The 23,615-nt window shown below is 53.8% G+C and overlaps 1 protein-coding gene across 7 annotated transcripts in view; it reads right to left on the minus strand.

Annotated features, from left to right (window-relative positions):
- Positions 1-23,615, minus strand: part of raraa (retinoic acid receptor, alpha a) — a 159,793-nt gene that overhangs the window by 16,007 nt on the left and 120,171 nt on the right. The window contains exon 1 of one of the 7 annotated variants that reach the window (XM_029249494.1): positions 20,112-20,902. The exons of the other annotated variants lie outside the window; for them this stretch is intronic. Within the exon in view, the coding sequence (XP_029105327.1) occupies positions 20,112-20,148 (37 nt within the window). The 5' untranslated portion in view covers positions 20,149-20,902. Of the gene's footprint in view, positions 1-20,111; positions 20,903-23,615 lie in introns of those variants that run through there. 7 annotated transcript variants of the gene reach the window in all.

Raw genomic sequence — 23,615 nt, forward strand, 5'->3', positions numbered from 1 at the left:
CGAGAGAGAGAGAGAGAAGTTTTGGTGCCGAGAACTTCAGAGCAGGTTTCCCACACAGCCAGCACAGACTACTGGCAAGGGTTCCAGAAAGGCGGAGCTGAAAGGGGGTTATTTTATCCTCGGGACACAAACACAGGCTGGCAGAAGGTGGCCCCGCCCCCTCATCTCATCATCTCCACTGGATTCTAGCTGCCAGTGTTCAGACCACATTCCTCCGTGTCTGTGCCATTCCATCCTCAAAGCGCGCGCGCGCGCACACACACACACACACACACACACACACACACACACACACACACAAACCAACATTTATTTACGATCTGCATGGCAGATCAAAAATGAATGGATAATGAGCCTGGACTGGATTCAAAGGCACTCGGACCCCGGAAGCCCGGCCTCCGCCGTGCCCGATACCAGATCGGTCCCCAGAGGCGCCTTAACGTCGCGAAGGGTTGACAGGCAGAGGCCCAGTGTAGATACTAACCAGCAGCTGGTGAAGTTGCCCAGAGCCGCACAGCCATCGCAGCGCTCCCTAAAGGCGCTCGAGCGCGTGCGCACGGCCCCCGACAGCACCAGGTGTTGGGAGAGGAGGGCCGGGAAGGTGAGCATGGGTGCGTTTGGGGAGTAAACGCAAAACAGGAGCGCTCCTATGAACAAAATTATGACGGATGCGCCACTCAGGCCTGCTTCTGCGAAATTAAATAATCCAAAAAGGGACAGGTAAAACGCAGAAAACGAAAGGGGTTTCCTACGCGCCGAGGATCCGTTATTCGTTCGAATGTTCTATCGCACGCCATTGTTCTGATGCACGGGGCGAACGGAACTGAAAAGAGGGCCAAACGGTCCGGTTTCCCGCACCGCCGAGCGTTCCGACGGTCGCCCGATCGTCTCCGCAGAGCCTTGATCGGAGAAAGAACGTGCAGCTTGTGAACAAGACCGGCAGGACCGCATTATTCGACGCTGATAAAAGCCTCTCCCTCGCGCTGTCAACCCCAATGAATGCTGGGAAACCGTGGGGGCAGAAAGCGAGCTCTGCTCTTAAACCTCCCGCAGTCGGGCGGGAACAACATCGGGACCCATCTCCCGCTTTTGTTCCCCGTGGCTGTTTGTCCCTTGTTGTCTCCGTCATTCCATCGGCCCGGCACTTATTACGCTCACGTCAAACAAATTAAACTGAAATAGAAAGCTGTTACGTAACGAACCATTCCCTCTCATTAGCAAAAAAAAAAAAAAAAAAAAAATTTGAAAGCGGCAGCCATCTTCCTTCCTTTCCCCGCTATTTCCCGAGCCGTGCGATCAAGAGCCGTTACGCGCAACGTTCTTACGGGGCTCGCGGACTCGTTCATCCTTATTAAACCTGCCTTCGTTAGACATACAGAAGCCCAAATCCTTGCCTAGAGCTGTGTAAGCAGGCAGATCCCTCCCACCGATCCACCCACCCACCGGTGCGGGCCTAATGAGAACGCGCACGGAATTTGGGGCGCAACAACGGGGACCCGGCGAGGGCGCCCGGCGCCGCAATTACAAACGCGCGTACGGGAAATGAGCCGCGCGGCCGGCGCCATCCGGGGGAACGACGGAGGACTTGCGGACGACCGTGCTGAAACGGGGCCGGAAGCCTCATCGGCGCCCCCCGCAGAAGAGGGCGGACCGAGCGGGAGTCACGCTCGCGCACAAAGCGGCACTGTGCTCCGCTGTGCTCCGTTGGCAAACTGCATTATTTAGAGGCTTAGCAGCCACGCGCCCCGCATAAGGTGTTACATTATTTATGATTTCGCATGCAGTACAATGTAACTGTAGCGGGCGACCTTCGGGCCGCTCTCCCAGCGTGCCTCGGTGCCGTCTCGTAACCCCTGGGTCGAAGCCAGCAGCGGGGCGGAGCCCCTGGCATCAGCTCAACGTCAAATCGGTGACTCTGCGTCCCGAGGAGAGCTACGGGATTCTGGAGGACTGTTGGAGGAAACGGCAGGTAGGGTCTGCTTGTAAAGGAAGCAAGAGATGCGATATTTTAACTTTCTAACTAATCCCATAACAGCTCAGAAAATACGAAAATTGATCCATATTCACGTGGATGGGCAAGAAGAAAGGGAGGGGCTTTAAATGAGAATTGAAGGCGGCGAAGACGTCACGGTAACGTGGATGTGCTCAACTGATCACAGAACCACAATCGTATATTTCACAGTTGAAACATTTCAAATTTCCGAACGGCCGTAGTTAAGCGTGTGCGCCAACGCGAAATAAATGTGTGCAACGTTCGTCTGAATCCGGGTGGTGTGACTAACATTCTGGGGAAAACGGCGCATGCGGTGCGAGATCGGAACGTAGGAATATGAGCGGGATGCTAAGATGATTTCTTCTCAAGTCAAAAGACATCGCTGCCCTTTGTGGGAAAGGTGTCAACGAAGGTAGTAATGCTCAAGTCAAACGATTCGTGTCAATCGCACAGGAAACACACACACACACAGACTGAAACCACTTGTACCAAGCAGGGTCACAGCAAACTGGAGCCTAACCCAGCAACACAGGGCGTAAGGCTGGAGGGGGAGGGGGCGCACCCAGGACGGGACGCCAGTCCATCACAAGGCACCCCGAGTGGGACTCGAACCCCAGACCCACCGGAGAGCAGGACCCGGCCAAACCCGCTGCGCCACCGCGCCCCCCGCATAGGAAACGTCAATGTTATATTTCGACTTTCCTTTCCAAATCAACCGATTTTTTTCCCTCCTCCAGACGATCTATGCTGGATTAGGGCACGCAAACCGGATAAAAGCGAAGCACAGCAGTGGTATGAGTATGGTAGGATATGATGGCACTGGCTAGTGTGGGGCAGGCAGGCCTGGTGGTGGGAGGCCATGCTCGGCAGGCCAGCTCAAGTTCAAAGAGCACCGGTGAGAGGACAAGCGGCTCTTGTCGCCTGCCCAACTGTCCATCTGTTGATGTGCTGCATTACAGGACAGCTGGTAGCATAGTGGTTATAGCTGCTGCCTTTGGAGCAGAAGGTTCGAATCCCACCTCTGACTCTAGTATCCTTGAGCAAGGTCTGTACCCCAAATCACTGCGGTAAAATCACCCATCTGCATAAATAAAGTATCTTAACATTGAAAGCCGCCTTGGAGAAAAGTGCCAACCGAATGAGTAAATGCCTCCCGAAGACTGCGGAAGGGATGGCGCTCCACGAGCGCTGCGCTTTAACAAACCCAATCTGGCTGTAGAGGTTACAACTAACTTCCTTTCCGCACAATCAAAGGCTCGTCGGTCAAGGTTCAGCCCGGGGGTAGCGGGCCGAGATTGCGTTAAAGCTCGCGGCCATCGGTTATCGGGCACGTCTACGAAGCATACTAATGAGATGTAGCTGTCGTTAAGCGAACGTCCCTTACATCACGGGTACAAAAGAGCACTTAGGGAGCTGGGTGGGAAGAGCGCGGGGGGCAGCGGACAGAACAACGCCTGTTTCCCCTGACGCGGGCGTCGGGCCCTTCGTGCTCTTCGAGATGTCTATTAGATTAAGCTTCCCCAGCAGCGGACGTGGCCCCTTCCGCACGACAGGCTATTAGTCTCCTTTCTGACCCTTCGCAACATGTCCACCTTGCCCGCGCAGGCCAGCTGTCGGGCAGCTCCGAGACGGAGCGGGAAGAAAGGCGGACGAGCGGCTTCATGTTTTATTGAGCCGACGGCACTCCGGTCACGCACGCGAGTCCAAGAATGCAGCGTGGCTAAAAATAATCCGCCGTGCGCACAAACGCGCACGGCGACGCGGGGAGACGGAGCCTCTCCGGCCAGACCGAAGCTAAAGGCAAAAAAAAAAAAAAAAAAAAAAAGACATTACGCGAACGCGAGGAGTGCCGACTCAGCTTTCCGCAGCCCGTTGGCCTGCATCTCATACGTTGTCCGCTTTTGGAATTTGGAAATGGAGGTATCTTGAGGACGTCCGGTGAAGATTCGCTAGGACGGCGACGGAAAGCCTTGCAGGAGCACCTAACGTGTCCACCGTATTTCCAAGATCCCTGGTCACGTCTTGGTTCTCCGCGCTCGCCGCACGCTGCCAACGTCACTCTGGCTTCTGATGGCGAGACCATCAGCATGGAGAACCGACCAGCTTGCGTGACAAGGCAGCGCGGTCACACAACCTTCTGCCTCTCCCTGCAATCCATGTGCTGCATTTGCCCCCCCCCCCCATAAAAAAGGATATGTCACCACCCCCACGGTCTCGGTGCACTCCTGAATGCGGCTCTCATACACGTCAGCACCTTCGAGTCCCGGCCTCTGCTCCCGCGGTAGCGACCGAGAACCGTTCCCTGAAACGAGAGCCGTCCCCAACCCCTCCCGCGCGCTCGGACCGGATGCGCTCCTCCCCGAACGCAGGAAACGGCAATATTTGTGCGGGTCCAAGACGGGTGAAACGGGCCAAACCGAACATTCAAATAGCAGTCATTACAGCCGGTGTAAAAAAGCTGCCATTGTATCATAAAGCTGAAATTAATCACTGATCTTTCAAAACGGTGTCGCCCTCTAGTGGCAGGGAAGACCGACCGCGACCTTGAAAAGGAAGCTTAAACCAGACTGCATGCGGACGGAGACCATAACGCACGTAGCGTTCCCATCAAGTTCAAGAAGACAGCCTCACAGCAAAGGAGGCAACAAGTTACTAACAGTCCACACACAGCGGGGTGTAAAAGGTTAAGTTCCAATGTGTTCGCATGCAACGAAGCGCAGCGACACAGAACGCCCCGGAGTCTGATGCCACGATAAGTGTGCAGATGGTTCTTGGCCACCGCTATGTTCTAGGCAAGGTGTCGTAACTTCCACATTCTCAACCAGACACAAAGTCTCAGGTCCCAAGCAGGGGTTCAAAGGGCAAGTCATTTGTAACCAGGATTAAGTGTTGCTTGGCAACAACACCGTTTACTGGGCTATTATAGGACAGTCCTGCCCTCTTAACAGATGGTGGGTGGCTGTCATGATTGGCTACCGCAGGGAAAGCTATAATTCAGAGGTTGGATGTCACTGCATGTGCAACACTTAACCACTTAGGAAGCCGAAACAAAATGGAGCCTGGACTTTTCTTCCAGAAATGCTAGGGATCGTTTCCCCTCCCTGGCTTGCGTGAAACGTTAGTGCCGCCTTGCCGGTCTCGTGACTGATGTACCACGCATGCAGGCTGGCACCCCGCCCAGAGTAGTGCAGGCGCAGGGTATGAGACGATGGCAAGGGGAGTTCTGGCCGCGGCAGCGACGCCGAGGGCTCTCCAAAGGGCCAGCATAGCAAAGCGGCCCCTGATCTCCTGAGCGACACAGAAACGGAGAGAGAAAGAGAGAAAGAGAGAACGAGAGAGAGGCAGGCGGGCAGGCAGGCTCTGGGGAACCTCGCCTCAGTCCTACAGTTGGCAGAGCTCGGGCTTAACCGCTTGGCAGTCCAGCGTCACCTCGTCTCAGCTTCCCGCTCTTTTTCGACCTGAAACGCCTGGGAAAGGCTCGGAAGACGCCTTCGCTCGGAGCAAACGACGGCACCAAACGCGGTGTTTTTGCCTATTTAGACAGCTGGATGCATTTACTATAGGAATTCGGGTAAGCACCACGCTCGCGAGCACAACAATTTCCGAGATTCGCATCAGCGACCTGCTGGTCACAAATCCTGTTCCTTAATCGCTATACCCATTTCCCCATTGTGTGCGTGAGATCGCACGGCAGTGGCTTCGGGCCCAGCTTCGGGTTCGCTGTGAGTCACGTACGGAGCGCAGCAAACGCCAGACGGATCTCACGCCGGTCGAGGCGGTTCAAAGGCTGCTTGACGAACCGACAGGACAATGTATAAAAGGACGGGTTTGTTTGCTCTCGTCTCCGTGCGTTTGCAGCGTGCCGCTTCGGGGAGGATCCGACGCCCGCTTTCCCTGCCGGCCGCACGCGATCCCAGCAGGCTTTTTCGAGCCGCTACACGGCGGCGGAGAGCTTCAGACCCACCTCCGGCCACAGGTACTCCCACGTGTCATCCAGCCGAGGGAACATGCCTGAACCGCGTCTCCAATTCCACGGGCCCCGGACGCACTCACAATGCTCGCTCTATGGGTTGGACTACCAGCTCCTCTCCGTTTCCATCAGCGGCCGAAGAACACGAGTTCCTGCAGGACAGCTGCGGATATGCCGAGCCCCAGAGGAGCTCCTTGCACAAAATGAGCCTGCATCACCTATGCAAAGAACAAGCACGCTCCGGTGCGACAGAAAGAGCGGCACGGCCCAGGCGCCTGGACGCGATCTGCCCGCGATAACCCAAACCCTGCCGGTGTAACCCCAACACACGTATCTGCCATCTGCCCCAGATGAATGCACACGAGCCCTACTGCAGCAACAGGTCCGCGGTGCTGGCAGACGGGGGGGGGGCGACACCTGTGACATTTGAAGAGCGGACCCTCGAGACGCCGATGAGGTCAATCTCATTAACACGGCGAAGCGTAGCCTTGCTTTCGGGTCAAACGCGCAACAAGGACTGGAAGTCAAAGGGGCCGAATTCCTCGCGATTAAAGGGAGGGGTGCAAAGCATGGCTGAGCAAACACTTTCCCTCATGATGTGAGCACACAAAGCAGCACAACAGCTGGGCCACTGTCATGCACAGCATTCAGGTCCTCATATTACCACCTCCAGTGGTTACTGCCTTTAAATATTCAACGGGGGGACAGTGGGGGTGCAAGCATCAGAGACACTCCGTGTGTGTGTGTGTGTGTGTTCCCGGAGAGGGGGGCAGCCAGGGGCTTTCTCGCATTTAAAGAGCAGATCATTGAGGAAGGGGGACGTGGCGGCGGCGGGAACGAAACAGAGGAGAAGAGAGAGAGAAAGAGAGAAGTGGTGGAATTTAGCATGACAAAGCCTGCCTTTGTGACATTCTCCTCTGCTGCTGCCACCCGTGTGTGTGTGTGTGTGTGTGTGTGTGTGTGTGTGCGCGTGCACGCCTGCCTCTAGTGCTCTTTTGCCTACTTTTCCTCATGGCAACAATAGCCCACCGAAGACGAGGAGAAGAGATCTGGGGGGGGGTCAGAGCAACGTGATTGCTTCAGCTTCTCAGCTCAATTCTGAAACAATCTGTGCATCAGCGCGTGTGTGTGTGTGTGTGTGTTGTACTGTACATGGGCACTAACTGGCAGCATCCCCTCAGCCCCAGACCTGGGTTCTTCCTCTCCGTTACATTCAGGAAGCGAAGCAGTGGTTCGAGTTCACGCCTTGCCCTGAAAGGACCCAGATTCAAATCCCACCTCCTGCTGTAAAACCCTTGATCAAGGCACTTACCCCGAATTCGTCCAGTAAAAAATTACCTAGCTGTATCAGTGGGTAAAGCACCGTACGTAACAGCTTAAAATCGAGTCGCTTTGGAGAAAACCCGAGCTAGGTCCTTGCACGCTGAGAAACGCTCCAACGCGAAGCCCTCTGGGTATGTGGGTATGAGTCACTGTGCGGTGAACGCACCGGTTATCCGGCCAACCGGGGCTTCGGCCCTTCATCGTCCCACCGCAGATCCAACCGGCGGGTTCTACGCAAACTCCGGAGCCCTGAGGGATCCCGGGTTAACGTGACCTCTCGCAACCTTGCTCTCTCCTCGCAAGACACAGCTGACATACTTGGAATAGGCAGACAGGCAAGTATGAAGGCATGTTCGCTGCAGCTGTGAAGCAGGGCCGAAGCCCGCTTAAACCGCCCGTAACCGACGGGCGCTCGCACCCAGGCCTACGTGTGCCTCGCGCTCGCGCACTTGGCCGTGTCGCATTTGCCCCATTTACCGCAACCCCGTCTCTGTGCTCCCGAAAGCTGCGGGAGGCCTCCGCGAAGTAAAGGGTGTTTAAATGTCAATCTTCCCAGGAGCTTTCACGCGCTTAGTCGAACGAGTGTGCGGGGGATGCCTCGCAGGGAGCGGAGAGATGGCCTTTTCCGAGTTCGAAAGACTTCATGAGATGCCCTGGCCCTGTCCTTCAGAGGAAAACCACATAAGCTTCTGGAGGAGTGGAGGAGAAACAGATACACACCTAGACACACACACACACACACACACACACACACACACACACACACGGGTGGGCGGTCTGCAGGCTGCTGGCACGTCGTCCTCGGCCGCTGCTTCTCCCGGGCTCTCCGACCCGTCAGCCACAGCGTCAGCGGAGCATCTCCACCCCACCCTTCGCCCGGCAGGCTGTCTGACCTGGATTCGATGGGAGAGCAGCGACCGGCCAGGACCTCCATCCCGCCCCTGCTCACGGCATTGTGACGCAGCGAAGGGCACGCCGAGGCGCTGCGAGATCCGTGTCGACACCGCCGTGGCTCCGAAATCGCTGCCGTGCTTTAACTACCAAGCGGACGAGGGACCGAGAGCGGAAGACACATATGCGGTCCGATCTCACGACGCAGGAGAACCCCCGCAAGCCCATCACGCTCGCCGTACTGTAACGATGATAGACGAGCGCTTTTTCCATTCGAGGGGTTCCGCGGTGGCCAATTTGAGCATAATGAGGGCAGCTCGACGTCATCACGACACGCGCACGCTTTTTGGCTGAGGTTCAGCTCCCGAAAAACAGATACACATACTTCTCATAGACACAATATACGACCTTCCGGTGGGGTTCTGTCAGCGGGAGACGTACCCTGACTTCCCGGGAACGGACGTGGCTGGGGTCCCTAAGCTCTGTGTGTGTGTGTGTGTTTTCTTTAATATGGGCTGGAGACGCACAGCAGACGCTCATTTCCTGCACAGATCCCTCTGCTTACTGCGAAAGCCGAGAGCCTGCCTCTTCCATTGGCACGCAGGCTCCCGGGGCTGCTCCCCTAGGTCGCCACGACGGAGCAGGCCTTCGCCGCATTCGAGAGCAGGACGCACGGCTTAACGCGCATCCACAACTCGGAAAGCGGTGCGGCCGGGAGCGCTGTTGCCTTGCGATTCCCGGGCCTCAGTGTGCATCTTCTCCCCCGGGTTCGGATGGGTATCCTCAGGCTGCTCCGGCGCACCGGTGGCTCTACCGTGCAGCTAGTGTGAATTACACTGATGAGTAGTACAGATGGGTCAGTGACAGTAGGGCACTTACTGTAGCACGTCCAGCGCTATATGTCACTTTGGAGAAATCTGTCCCTCGAACGAATACATCCGAGGGTAAAGCCAGGCCAGCTGGCTACAGGTGGGACGGCTCGGGTAGCTTTAGCCTCCTATGTACTGCCGTACCGTGTACCCTACCCCTGTGTGCCCATCACACCCACCAAGCAAAGAGGTGCATCTATAATGGAAACGGTTCCTGCGAGTGGCACAAGAGGGGAGCAGAGCAAGTGGCTGAAAGTGGCAGCGAGCCTGCTACAAATCCTCTCTGTTCCCATTTCCATCTCTCTCTCTCTCTCTCTCTCTGTGTGTGTGTGTCACGCACTGAAGCAGAGGAACAACACAAACGAAACGCAGTAAATGCCAAGGACCGGGGAAATAAAGACAGGAGCTGCGACGCCCACATGACAATATGAATTAACGAAAGGCACGGCAGGCTCCGTTGGAGGAAACGGAGGACCGGGGGAGCGGCGAAGGGCAGCACTGAGGGGGACCGGGAGAAATAGGGCACAGAATTACAGAAGGCAGCGGTGCAGCCGTCGACGTGGGCGGGAGGGAGGGAGTCTTGAGGGAGAGCAGCTCCTATTGCCGTTGTTAAGGCACTCTTCCCGGAGAAGCACGCCGTGCCTGCGCCGTGCCTAATGAAGAAGACAAGCCTCTGCAGGCACTGACAATGAGATCAAACAGCATCAAGTAGGCCAGGTCAAGGAAGCAGGTTATTAGTCTCGTTTCAGAGACGGGGGGCTGCGAATTCAGACCGAAGCAGTCCAGGCAAGCATTAAGGCAGACGCGAGTGCCTTGACCAGCAGTCAGCTGACTGATATTCCCATGAACCTTTTCTCTTGGAGGTCACCCCCCATCCCACCGCACCCAGGAGCGGCTCTCTCCACACTCTTCCGAGCTTCGTTCGTTTCCTACGGCTGTAAGGGCCGAGTGCCGGCTGCGGAGATCCGATCGCGTTTTACCCACCCGCCCCCCCGAAAACACGGTTGCGCGAGGACAGGGAGCCGCAGCAAATGAACAATGTCGGTTGGGGACATGCGGGATGTTGGCCGCGAACATACACGTTAGAAAACGGGCAGACCTTGCGGTCCGCTGACAGACAGAGCGGTGCCGCAATCGGGGCGGGGGGCATCCGGCGTGTATCCAAAGTCTTTTTATACAGCCAGAACCGGCAGCAAAGTTTAAAAAAAGATTCAATCAGGAAGATTACTTTTTGAATAAGGTGGCTTAAGCGCATTGGGTGGAACGAGAGGCTGAAGACACGGAAGCCTTCTGAGGCCACGTCTGAGCAGATAAGCACTTCTGAGAAAGCCGGGAACGCGGGCAGGACGGCACGCTCACGGTGTCCGGCAGGCCTTTGCCGTCGCTTCAAGCGAGAGAACACCGATGACTGAACGGAAGACGAATCCACACTAACGTGTTAAATAGGACGGAGATATAGGTCATTTTATACCGCATTCTTAATTTACCGAAGCAGGCTGTTCACAATACTGGAGCTGTGCCAAGCTGTACCCGACACCCAGCCAAGCCTCCGATGGCACGACGTTCTGCAAAGTCAAACAGAGTAAAAGAGCAAGAGTGGAAAATAAACATGCGGGACCTTTATCCCGGGCAGCAAGATCTTTCGAATAGAAAGCCGAAGGGCTTTAACCTCAACAGGTAAGGCTAAGGAGCCAACAGCAGGTTCCTCCAAAGACACGAAAGGAGAAGGAGACACCTGTTTGGGGTTTGAGCAGGTACTTCCTTCTCACATTGACATTTATATTTTTTCACTTAGATGCTTTTCTCCAAAGCAGCTTCCAAAGAACTCTATGTAGTGCTATCAGTCCACACACCTTATTCACCAAGGTGATTTACACTGCTGGATACACTACTTACACTTGGTCACTCATCCATACATCAGTGGAACACACTCTCTCTGGCACTCACACACTCTGGGGGAACCTGAACAGCATGTCTTTGGAGTGTGTGAGGAAACCAGAGCACCCGGAGGAAATCCACGCATTGCCTCCATGCCAATCAAACCAGCTGCTGCGACCCAGAGCGAGCGTTTGTAATAAGGCGAGGGCCCAGGGAATTAACCGTTCTGCTTGTAGTCTCATGAGATTTCCACCTCAATGTGGCCATCATGCAAACAGGACCTTGAGAGCGGGAGGCGAGAAAGCCTTGCCCTGGCCACTCGATGTTAAGAGTCGTGAGCTGGCACACATTTAGCGCTAATCTAGGAGGAATTAAAGCACTGAAAATAACATGGGGGTGTCTCGAAAGGTGCGACAAATAGGTATTCTCTTCTTACAGTCACGTTGGGTTCTACTGCTCAAATCACGGTGCACAGAGCGCCAACCGCTGCAGCCAAACCAGTCCGCTTGGCGGTCCCGCACACGAAAGGTAAAGCACGGAGGTTCTCGGTTCTGGCTCCATTATGGTGTAATGACCTCCCCCTCTCGCTCGGAACTGCAGAAACTCTGTCTACATTCAAGAAGGGTCCGAAAACTCACCTTTTCTAGATTCACTTACCCCATGATCTCTCAGGCTCATGTATGGTGTAAATGTTCATGCTCCGTAACTTTATAATCATGCCCAGATAAGCCTTTACACAGCCACTACTCCTGTATTGTATGTAGATGTTTGTGTACCTATTAAAGAAAAATAAATTTAAAAACGTTAAAAAATATAAAAAATTAAAATTGTAGGAAAGTGATCAGGATTAGTCTATCTGGAGTTTTGTGCACCTACTCATGCGATGAACATTGGTACATAAAGTGGAAAGAAACAAACTAGGTTTACTTAAGAATCACGTGTGCAACTATGTCTCTCTTTCTCCTAACGTAATGGACAAATTGTGACAAAGCATCTGCTAAATAGATACATGTAAATATAAGAGGGACAGAGAGTTTTGTGTGTTTGAGCTGACGAGTATTGCTCTGCTACAGTTCCATGTATGGACCTTTCGCATACCTGAGGTTTGATGATGATGATGATTATTATTATTTATTTTGCTGATTCTTTTCTCCAAGGCAATTTACAGAGTTTACCCATGTGAACAGCAGAGTAAATCTCTACTGGAGAAATTCAGGGTAAGCACCTTACTCGAGGGTCCTACAGCAGGATTTGGGATTTCAACCTGTTTTTTTATTTTGAGTTCAAAGGTGGGTGTCCTAACCACTGCGCCACCTCGCCGGTAGTTTGGCAAGAAAGCAGTCAGCTTCTCGGGGTAGAACGTGCGGTCTCGGGCCACCCAGCGCCACAGGAATGGAACACGTGTGATTTCGGAAAGCTACCTGCCACAAACGCGGTTACCATCCAGCTGGCACCGGGCCGAAAATATGCAGTGCTGCCACAGGGTATGCGCACGAGCAAAGCATGCCAAGGATGTTAAAAGGTGTGGCCGTGCTTAAAAATAGGCCAGAACCGGAGGACAAAAGAAAGCCCGGTTCTCCGTTTGAAGCTGGACTGGGATAGTGAGGTTTCGTGGTGCCGCGACCAACCTAGATCGGCGACCGCGGTTAAAGTAAGCCCTGCCGCTGAGATCTCTCAAGGTTCGCCAACACCGAAGGGTGGAATGGAAGGGCATCTACCGCAAGGCCCAGGTCACAAGGACACCGTTTAACATTCGTATTTCCAGCTCTCCGCAACCCAGAACATGACTGCAGCGCTACCGGAAATATCTCAAAATCCAGGAAAGAGTATCAATTACAGGCATGTGGAGATGCGAAAATCAACGGAAGACCGCTCTTTGGAGACGACTCGAAACATACGTTACTTCGTCGCCTACGATGACGCGGAGCGCAAACGAGAGGACGCCCCAATCCATGACCTCTGCAGCACTGCCAGGCCTGGGGGGGGGAAGGCCCCCACGCAGTGACATCTTAACTGCTCCTCTCCCTGCACAGCGCCTTTCTACAAAAGGACTCAATGGGCTTTCAGAGCCCTCCACTTAAAGTCTTAATCCCCTCCTTCCGCCCCCTTGTGAACAACTTCGGGCCTTTTCACTGCTGGGGGGAGGGGGTGCCCAGCAGGCCTCCTCTGATCCGGGTCTATCTCGGCGCTGCCGGGGGCTGAAGAGCTGGGATGCCGAAGCGCGCTTTTAACACACAACTGTCCGTACGAAGCCCAGCCCGACCGAGACCGAGAAGCGGTAACAGCCAATCGCTCAGCAAAACCACGCACGCTCGCACACGTAGAAGAGCCTCTCTCCGCTCCCGACAAACTGGTCCATTAACCAGCGGTGATCCTTGAGCTTTTCATCACCACCGCGGCAACGCGGCCTACGGTGCCACGATTACAGCTTAACCACGGTTCGTGTCGAAGAAGCTGCAGGACAGCGGTGGTCACTGCAAACAAGCAGCACTTAGGAGGTTGCAGGTACCTTGATGGCCATGACAGACGTCTAACCTGAGGGCTGCTCATTTATACGGGCCAGGAGAGACTTTGCGGTTGTACCGCGAAGAGATGAGAATAATCAAGTACCTCTAGGTCATAACTTTGAGCTAATTGACAAAACAAAAAAGACCATCAACTAAAAGGACGAACGGCAAGGTAAACGTGTCATTTGCTGCGGCTCTCAAGGTCTTTGCTGAGGGTCGTCAATAGAAAGCGAGGTGGACGCTCCTCCCGAGCTGCGAGTTCGTCACGAAAGGCTCAGGGCGCAGCTCGACCCCGAGCGCAGCGTGGAGACTCGTGCGTCGTCATGACTCCCGGCAGCACGCAAACACCCGGGCTCACCTCTGGGTAACAATAGGGCGCTTTGTCCCGCGCATGCCGGCAAACGGATCCTCCGGAGGTGGGACTTCGCTGTCTGACAGGGACACGGGACGAGTGGAGACTATCCCGCGCGTACGCGCTCGACAGGCTGGGATCCGTCCGGGACGGGCTCCGTGCAGACAGCGCAAGCCTTCAGCCGGGGCCAGAGCCGACGCCACACCAGACAGTCGGGATGATGTTACTGCAAATACCGAACGCTTCAGTTTCAGGCCGAAGGGATTAAAAAATAAAAAGCTGACACAGGATAGGCTGGCGTCGGAATGAGATCCAGCCCGAGGTATGCTATAAGCATCACTCTCCGAAAAGCGGCTCGGGTTCCGTCAACCGCGAGACGATACGGGGCGAGAAGAAATGCCGTTTTTCATAAAGGTGATGTAATGCTTGCCGGAGAAGCCCCGACCGCAACATTAGGAAGAGCGAGGTCGTCTTTCCGCGCTCTCGCGGGGGCGTCGGGTTTCGCTCGGCGCTGCACGTCCGACAGAAAAGACATGCCTTTGTCACGCTCCGCGGTTCCTCGCCGCGTCAAGGAATTTCATTCAGGCACAAACTGGCCAACTATGTGATACGGAGCAGGTTCTCCAGCAGGGGCCAACAAGGGTCCTTTTCATCCTTCTTCCAAAAACAGCTGGAGAGCACAGCCTGTCCCGAAAACGCCAAAGCGTCCCTGAAACGAGTCCGCCAAGATTACAGGGAGCATCGTTTTATCATTTATTGGTCTGAGGTGTATGGAAGGAGAGAAAAAGCAGACCCCCACCCCCCCACACACACATTTTTCGACTGGGACTTGGAGAAGGCCGACAATGACCCTTTGGGAGACATCTGGCTCCGGAAACAAGAAAACGGGGGCCAGCGATATCTGACTGGTGGAAAGAGTCAGCCCGGCAGCGGGTGGGGAAAGGCCTGAGCGGCACAAGGAGGCGAGCCAGGTCGGTGGAGGTGCCATTCTGCAGGCCTCCGGTAACGAGAGATGCAGCGCAGTCATTGGCTCGGGCCCTGCCGCTGACCTACATTCGGCTCGGGCCGCCGGGCAGAGAGCGAGTGGCTTATTTCTGAGCCGACCGGGGAGGGAGGGAGGGAGGGAGGGAGGACACGGTGCGGTTCCGCTCTCTTTAAATCGAGGGGCCTCCCTCGGAGGGTGGGCACACCCTGAGCCCCCGAAGGCCGCGTGTGGCGCTCCTTTGCGAGCTCCACGGAGAGCTGGCACAAATTTGTGCGCGTGTGTGTGAGCTGTCCACTCCAGTGCGATAAGGCGAGGTGACATTTTGATAAGGTCAGCCCCCACATCATTATATAAGAATGACAAAGCAAGTGGCAAACACTGCGGCTGAAGGGGAGGGGGGGCGCCGTTCCCACTGACTCTCCCCTGTCCCTCATGAGCTGGGGAGTGCCCGGTGGGCGCCGCAGGCTCGACGCACGAGGACCCGAGTAGAGACTTGTTTCTCAACGCATCTTTAAGGGGAAAACACCCTTAAAAAAATCACCTAGCTGTACAAATGGCTAAGTAATCGTAGGTAGATTAACGTCGTGCGTCGCTTTGGAGGAAAGCGTCAGCTGAACGAATAAACGTGAATGTAAAATACGGCGTAGATTTTTCGGTATTAATCCAGAGAGGATGCAGCCAGGGGAAGGGCAGGAATTAAGGAGAGCGTGAGCGATTGTACATCTTTATTAAGCATGTCGGAACCTCCTTCGTTAAGCGCGCTGACGGTTCGGCGAGAGGCGGAAAATCGCTCGCTTTGAACATCTAGCGGCAGCGGTGATGAAACCTGCTTTACCTGTCCCACCCCATGCCTCTGTAATCCAGGCTTTCAAATGCAGCCTCCTTGACCTTCCTCTCGAGAGAGTACTAACCAGAGCGCTCGGGTTAATCGGTTACCCGGCACCGCTCTTTAATGCTGCCGCACATTTCTGATTAAACAAGAGCCCGCGTGTGCGTGTTTAAGAGGGGCCGACGGCGCTGAGCGGCGTGGGCGGACGCGCGGCCGGCGTCGGCGTACCCCACGAACGTCTGCGGAGCTCACGGGACTAGAGGTACTCCCCCAGGTGGATCGCCGCCGCAGCACTCCGATCTGGGTTCCAGGGGCCATGCCATACATTCCTGGGCAGGCTGCCCCACGCACACGCCGACCCACATCGGCAAGCGTGTAGCCGGAAGTCCTTCGGCCACGAGGACTTTACACGCTACGCACCCTGCTGGCGAATGCGTTCATGGAAATGTGCGATTGCAAAATTCAGTATATCCACGTGTGGGAAGAGCAGTTTCCTCTGGATTAGTGGAGCACCGGGCCCCATTTCACTCGCGACTGCTTAATCCTTTCCCACGCCACAGCTCACCTGTCATTATGAGACATACAGGTAAGGCACCCCGAACGGTAATCTAGGCTTCTGGTGTGGCTGCACAAAGTCTGCCAACAACCTGTTGAAAATAAGGGACCAGGGTGTGTTTAAAAAAAAAAAAAAAAAAAAAAAAAAAAAAAAGCATCCCCTAACCCTTGCTGCCACGGAATGAGCAGTAAAGACAAGATGCCAAAGGGACAATGCGTGAATTATCCGCACTCGTAGGAGATTGTCGCGCGGTGCTGACCTTCGTCACCCACACCGTGGGCTCCCCTCCACCGGAGTCCACAGCCGCGACTCCACTCCTCCGCCTGGCTGACGAAACTTAACAATGTTCTCAGCCTCTTTACAAGGCCCTTTATGCGTCACGGGGCCAGGCAGAGCACAGATGGGGCGGCAAGCCCACAATGTACGGTGCACCTTTGCTCTCTTCCCTTCACCAGGGCCCCCGCCCCCGCCCCTCCCCCACTCAGATCTGGCATCGGGAGCCCCTCCCCAGGAAAGATTCCAGCCATCCAGCCCCTGGCCCCCTCTTTATGACCGGCTTTTATGGCCTGTCTCCTTTTAGCTTTATGCCTTTTTTTTTTTTTTTTGTGAGTTTATGACATGCACCTCATGTGCTGTAAAAACAACACCCCCACTCTCAAGCCCACTAGAATGCCTACCCCCCCCATCCCCACCCATCCCCACCCCCCAGGAAGTGTCTGCCTTCCTTCTGACAGGATCATGGCCCGAATTCCTCAGAGAATGGAGGGCCATTAACACCTGGCCTCTTCTCACAGGCACCGGAGGCAGAGCGGGAGGTGTGAAGACCAAGGCCGGAGATGCCGTATGGGTATGAACATCTCCCCTGGCAACACATTCTGAGTGCACCAATGTCACTGCAGCGCTCAGGGCCTGGCGTGCGCCACTGGCAAATCTAAGTATAACCTCAATACTTCCGCTGAAAGAAATTTTTACACTTTGCGCAGTGCTGCACTCCGGTAAACCAGCGACCGGTGAACTTTCCCGTGTTACGGAGCCTTACGGATAGCATAAATCACGTGTTTTACAAAAAAAAAAAAAAAAAAAAAAAAGAAATATTCTGTTCTGATTGAGGCCTGGTTTTGTTTGCTCTTAACCGCTTGACGTCTCCCGGAGCGAAGAAAGAAGCCCCAGTGCTCCCGAAAGGAAACCACGGCACTGAATGCGTGACCTCATTCTTCTAAATTAATTTATTAACCGTGTTCCGGTAGCCTCCGGTAAATTTGTATGGCGTGAATTTCTGCGTTGGACAACATCACGGAGGACATATAGTTCCAAAAGCTGCCGGTAGCAGTGAAAGCAAACGCTATGATGGACACACGCGGCGCACGCTCCCAATGCAAAAGGCAGCGCGTAGGACTGACTGTAACACCAACGGTGGCGCGTGATACAAATTCTCTTACAAATCGTTTCACCGGGATTCAAAGTGGCTTAGGCCCGCTTAATTTCTCCCCAAAAAATATCTTGGCACGGCTCCTTTCAAACGTGCCAGGGATCAGAACACGCACGACCCTCGATTCGATCATCCTCTATCGATTACGTCCCAGGCAGACTGGAACCCGTGCAACGTGTTCCTCAAAAACAAACTAAATTCCGCATTGGTCCGCTGCAAATTTTCCTCGCGCCCCGTGGGGCAGAGGAGATGCAGCGAGCCCTCCATCCATGCTCAGCATTGCGTCTATGTGGGGGGGGAAAAAAAAAAAAAGCAAAAGGGCGCTACAGACACACCATCTGCAGAGATAAGCCAGGAAGCGATTAAAACAGAGCGCGTCTATTTCTGACAGTTGCTGCTTGGCTGATTCCATATACGGGAATTGATTTAAATGAACAAACTATGAATATTTTACAGAAGACCCCTGACTTCCCCTCCCCCACCCAGCACTTTCAATTCCCACCTTGTGTGTGTGTGCAAGTAATCATTGACAGCGAGATGAAAGCCCATTGTCAGGCGGCCTGCCGTTCCCCCCGTCCTCTTTAAGGAACAATGAATCAATGACACCGACAGAGTCCTTTCTCTCCACTCCACTTTGTTCATCAAAGTGGGCTTTGCTCAGTAAATTGACCCTTGTTTGGGGCTTTACGAGTAAAACCGAGGCTTCAGCCTCTCCTCCGACCAGTGTTCTCCCTTAATTCCCTTACAAGCGAGCTCTCACCTGAGGAGGGGTCAATAAGGAGTTCCTAGCAGGGTACCATCTTCAGCAAACAAAAAACGACCCGTCTCTCAAACACCAGCTCAGTTGCATCCTAGTCTTCTCGCTCACTCCTCTGCTGTACATCGTACATCTCCATAGACCATTATTCCCCAGCGGATCGATGGCGTGATGAGCTGCTTGGGTTTCATTGTTCCAGCGCCGCGGCAAAAGCTGCTGTTCTCAGCCTCGCGCCGTGTTGCTCAGCGTCACTCTCTCGGGGCGCCCCGGTGAACAACAATAACAGCGTGCCGAGGGTTCCTCCTACGGTGAAGGCAAGCAGCTCCGAATAGCGGGATCGTGTACATAACCACCTACTTCCTCAGGAGCACGACAAAGCATGGGTGCCGTGATTTTAGACGCAATCTACAGTACTGCGCAAAAGTTACAGGCACTTGGTTGGGGGGGGGGGGGGGGGGCTGTAAAGTGAGAATGCTTCCCAAAATAATGCTTTTAATTAATTTCCTACAAAGCTTATTAACCATCCATTGTCAACAACCGCTTGTCCCGAGCAGGGTCCCGGCAGGTTCGGCTGGGTCCCGCTTGGGGTGCCTTGCAATGGACTGGCGTCCCGTCCTGGGTGCGTCCCCTCCCCCTCGAGCCTTGCGCCCCGTGTTGCTGGGTTAGGATCTGGTTCACCGTGACCCCACTTGGGATAAGCGGTTTCAGACTGTGTGTGTGTGTACTTTCTTTCTTTAACAACATACAAAACCCTTACTGTAATACTGTAACTTTTTGCAAAAGGAATGCTTGGAAATCTAAAATATGCTCTTTCCCATTGACACTAATGCAGAAGACATTAAATAATCATCTATAACAAATATTTTTGTGAAACATCTAAGTGTCCAAGGCTTTTGCACAGTACTGTATGTGCCCAGGACTGCTACAGACTCACGGAATAGATTTTTGCGTAAATGGCAACTCGAAGGGCGCCAAAAAAAAAAGGAGCCACCGCTGTCACACAGCAGCACATGGTATTTAACCTGAATTGCTCAAGTTAAAAAAAAAAAAAAAAAAAAAAAAAAGGGAACAAAACGAAATTACGGGTAAAACTGTAATCTGCTATGGAGAAAGTGTTGCCTAAGCAGCATCAGCAACAAAGTCACTTAGGAAGAGAAGCGTGTCGGTCGCAGCTGCTCGCAATACATCTGTCGGGGTGAAGAAATCCTTCCAGGAACCCTCAGGCATTTTGGCCATTTTAGTTACAGTACACTGAAGAATAATTGGTTTCCATTTACATGACTAATGATTTCTAATGAGTTCCTCTCTCAACCCCCCCGCCCCCCACCACCCCTTCACCCAGCAGATGAGAAGACCACAAACGGGACTTGATCTGAGGTTCCAAACTCCCACATTCCTAAAGAGACAGGGTCATTGTCCTTTGCCAGTTGTCGCCCTTAAACGCTGCTCCACTTTCGCGTGGCCCGTCACCAAGAGCACGCCAGCACCGCCGCGTTTGTTTTCCCAGCCTTGCGTGCGCATGTTTCGACTGCGCGTCTGCTGCCAGACCCATATCCTTAAAGAGCGCGGGTTGTGCCCGACGCGGGGAGCGTTCGCGATCCGCCAAATCCAAACAGAGCGGCCGCAGTTTCCATGTAGCGTAGACGAGAGCGATCCCGTCGCCAACGGTCTCGCCGCACTTTGTGGAGCTCAACCTTCAATCCGAAGAAACCGCACCAGTTTACACTTAGTCAGTGGAGCAGAACCACCCTCCCCCCCCCGCCCCGACTCACCACCACACATTACATCCAACAGGACTGCGCTCCGCATGGGAAACAATCAAAACGCCGTGTGTTTTTCGGAAAAGGACTTCCGCAGTTTAATACCACATGAGTCAGATTAGGCTCCCAGTAACAGACCTCAATGGCGGATGATTAGAGGTTGGCTTTTTTGGCAGAGCTGCAAGGACGGCGGACACGTTCTGTGCGCCGTGGGCCTTTGTTCTGGTCCAGGGGAGGGGCTACAGGCGGAAACAAAGGAGGGTTAAAACTCCAGGCCACTGCACACAGGACCGATCATGTGTCCTGTCGCAGCGCGTGTGACCGTCATGTGAGAAAGGCCAAGCGCATTCCTTCATGCATGAGCCCATAATCGCTGCAGAACACCGGAATCGGTTTGGGACTGATATAAAGTGGATTTAATTTGAATTTAAATCCATTTTAATGTTTCCAGTGGATCAGAAGAAAGGCTCGGATTATTTTTGACTTTTTTCTTTTTTTTTTTTTTTTTTTATTAAAACGAGTAACATGCCTGCATCGTAATTCCCGAAGAACGTCCTCCGAAAATCCGCAGACGAGCCGAAGTCCACAAATTAGCACGAGAGCAAACTTCCGTATCATTCTTAACCAAGAGGGAAACTCGTGCACGCTTCTCCGAACGTGCCGGGCTTCTCTCTGGTGCACGGTCCCGTTTCCTAACCTGCAATTTCCGCTCCTGTGGACGTTCAGCTGAGCACATCCAATGTGCAGTGAACCTCACGGAGGACTTTGCAGAAGCCGCTTGGCAAACGAAGCGTCGGCCCCGGCGCGCGGTGGCCTTCACCTTTCAGAGAGGGGCTGCGGCACTTTCGCCGCTCTCCCTCTACGGAGGAGACGTTCTCCCACCTGGGGCGGCTGACACCGCCTACGGGGTGCTGGAGCAGCGATGTGCCTGCGAGCGGTGAGCCAGCAACACCGGGCAAACCTCAAATGCACCACGCGCTCCTGTTCCGCAGTCCAACACAAAACACCGGCATCTCCCACCAGGACATGCTGACCACTTCGCCGGTGGCTTCGCTGCAATAACGGATGGCCCCTTTTCCTTAGGCCACAAAAATGTGAATAAAGAGCACGGAGGTCCTGCTTGACTGCACCGATGGGAGATGAAAGACACAGGGGGAAAGATCTCAACTTGCTCTACACACTGATGTCATGCAAGAACTTCAGGGGCAAACGGGGAGCGTTCCAAGCGTCCCGCAATCGACGATAATCCGAGTCCAAGTTACACCAAATGACGCACGGACGCTGCGCCGGACTCAGAAACGACACGAGCGCTTGGGTTTTTGAGAGCATTAGGAGCGTAAGCCCGGCGGGACGGATTTCTGCACAAGTACACAAACGTCAGCGCTCTATTCGTGCATCTACATTTACTCATTTAGCTTTTCTCCAAAAACAACTAACAATTATTCACCCATTTATACAGCTGGATAATTTTTTTTTGACCAATTCAGAGTAAGTTCCTTGTTCGGGGTTGCTACAGCTGGAAGTGGGAATCAAACCGGGTGGCACGGTGGCACAGCGAGTAGCGCTGCTCTCACAGCGCCTAGGTGGTGCGAAAGGACGTGGGTTGGATCCCCGCTCGGTCTATGGGAAGTCTGCATGTTCTCCCTGTGTCTGCGTGGGTTTCCTCCCACAGTCCAAAGACATGCCGTTCAGGTTCCCCCATAGTGTGTGAGTGACAGAGAGAGTGAGTGTGTTCCACTGATGTATGGATGAGTGACCCATTGTAAGTAGTGTATCTAGCAGTGTAAGTCTTTGGGTGCTCTGGTTTCCTCCCACACTCCAACAACATGCTGTTCAGGTTCACACACAGAGAGTGAAAGTAGTGTAAAAGCAGTGCAAATCACCTTGGTGAGTAAGGTGTGTGTGCTGGTAACACTACAAAGAGTTCACTGGAAGTCGCTTTGGAGAAAAGCGTCAGTTAAATAAATAGACGTAAACCCACGACCTTTGGCTCCAAAGGCAGTAGCTCTAACCACTACGCCACCAGCCGTCCGTTTGTTAACGCAACACACGACTGGAAGCACCATAGTCCGTTACTACTCCTTCTACCGGGCCAGTGAGCGCAGCTCCTTCGCTCCCAGCGATGGCGAGGGTCCCGGTCGGCGGACGAGGTCTCCGCCCGTTCCACTCGATCCGCTTATGTGAAAAGCAAACAAGCTCGACGGCAAGCAGGTGTGCGCCGCGACTGGAGGGCGCTGCAGATTAGCCCAGCACAAGAATGCAATGAGTGGCACCTCAATTTCACTTTATAACTGCGCTCAATGGCTTTGCGCTGCTCTTTGTGTATTCTAACTGCCACGGGTTATTTAGCCAGGAAATGGATGGACCCCTTTCAGCAGCGGGCGGCAAGAGGAGGGCGCTTCAGCCCTGAACTTTGTTTGCGATGGGAAACTCTGATAAATAACACTCGGCAGGCCGCGCCATCGTTGCCGTTCATCATTTATTGTGTCGCCAGACACAAAGATGAACAGCAGATCTTTTTATGCAGAAACGCAGCCTGTACTTTCCTCGAACAGAAGGGGAACGGACGGAATTACAGACGACGAGCACCGCGTTCTTCCTCGCGTCCCGTAACGAAGCCGCCGACTGAAACGCGCAGTCGACGCGTGTGGAAGCTCCGCCTCCTCCATCGACACAGATGCGGGAGAAGCGTATGCGTTTGGGCACCTTACGCGACCTCCTTGACGATCTTTCTCTCGTCTCCTAAATTGAGCGTTCACGATAAATAGGTGGGATAGCCACAACCACGTCCCTCGCCAAGAGTTTCTTCTTCACAGGAAAAGCTCGGCTTGGCCGTCGGCGCCCCTGGGAAACACACGTGGAGGTCATCTACCAAGAAAACGACTCTTTTCCTCAACAAACACCATATATTTGTGAAACAACCTCACAGACACCTGTACGCTCAATAATTTTGACAATATCGTAGACAAACAAAAGAGAAGAAACTGGAAAGTGGGTCATTCTGTGAGATCTGGACCATAAGGTGACCTGAAGACAGCGCGTCTCCATATGGAGATTAGAGGGTGAACAGTGCAGAATAACACAGAACGAATGATGAACGCTGTCCACTACACCACACACACACACACACACACACACTCTTCAGCATATTTCACACTTAGGATACAACAAAACCCAACTGGACCATCACTGATGATGTGCTGCAGTACAAGAGCTTCTTCACCACTATCGCAGGATCCAAAGGAACCAACCCCAACCACTACACCAATAGGGACAGCTGGTAGGGAAGTGCTTAGTGCTACTGCCTTTGGACCCCAAGGTCGCAGGTTCGAGTCCCACCTCCAGCTGTAGTGCCCTTGAGCAAGGTACTTACCCTGAATTGCTCCAGTAAAATTACCCAGCTGTATAAAAGTGTAAATATTGTAACCTTAACACTGTAAGCGGCTTTGGAGAAAAGCATCAGGTGAATGTTAAAAGGTGTTATACCTTAAAGTTTGTTATTAACTAGCCGCTACC

Source organism: Scleropages formosus, chromosome 25, assembly GCF_900964775.1.
Source record: "Scleropages formosus chromosome 25, fSclFor1.1, whole genome shotgun sequence".
Lineage (NCBI taxonomy): Eukaryota > Metazoa > Chordata > Actinopteri > Osteoglossiformes > Osteoglossidae > Scleropages > Scleropages formosus.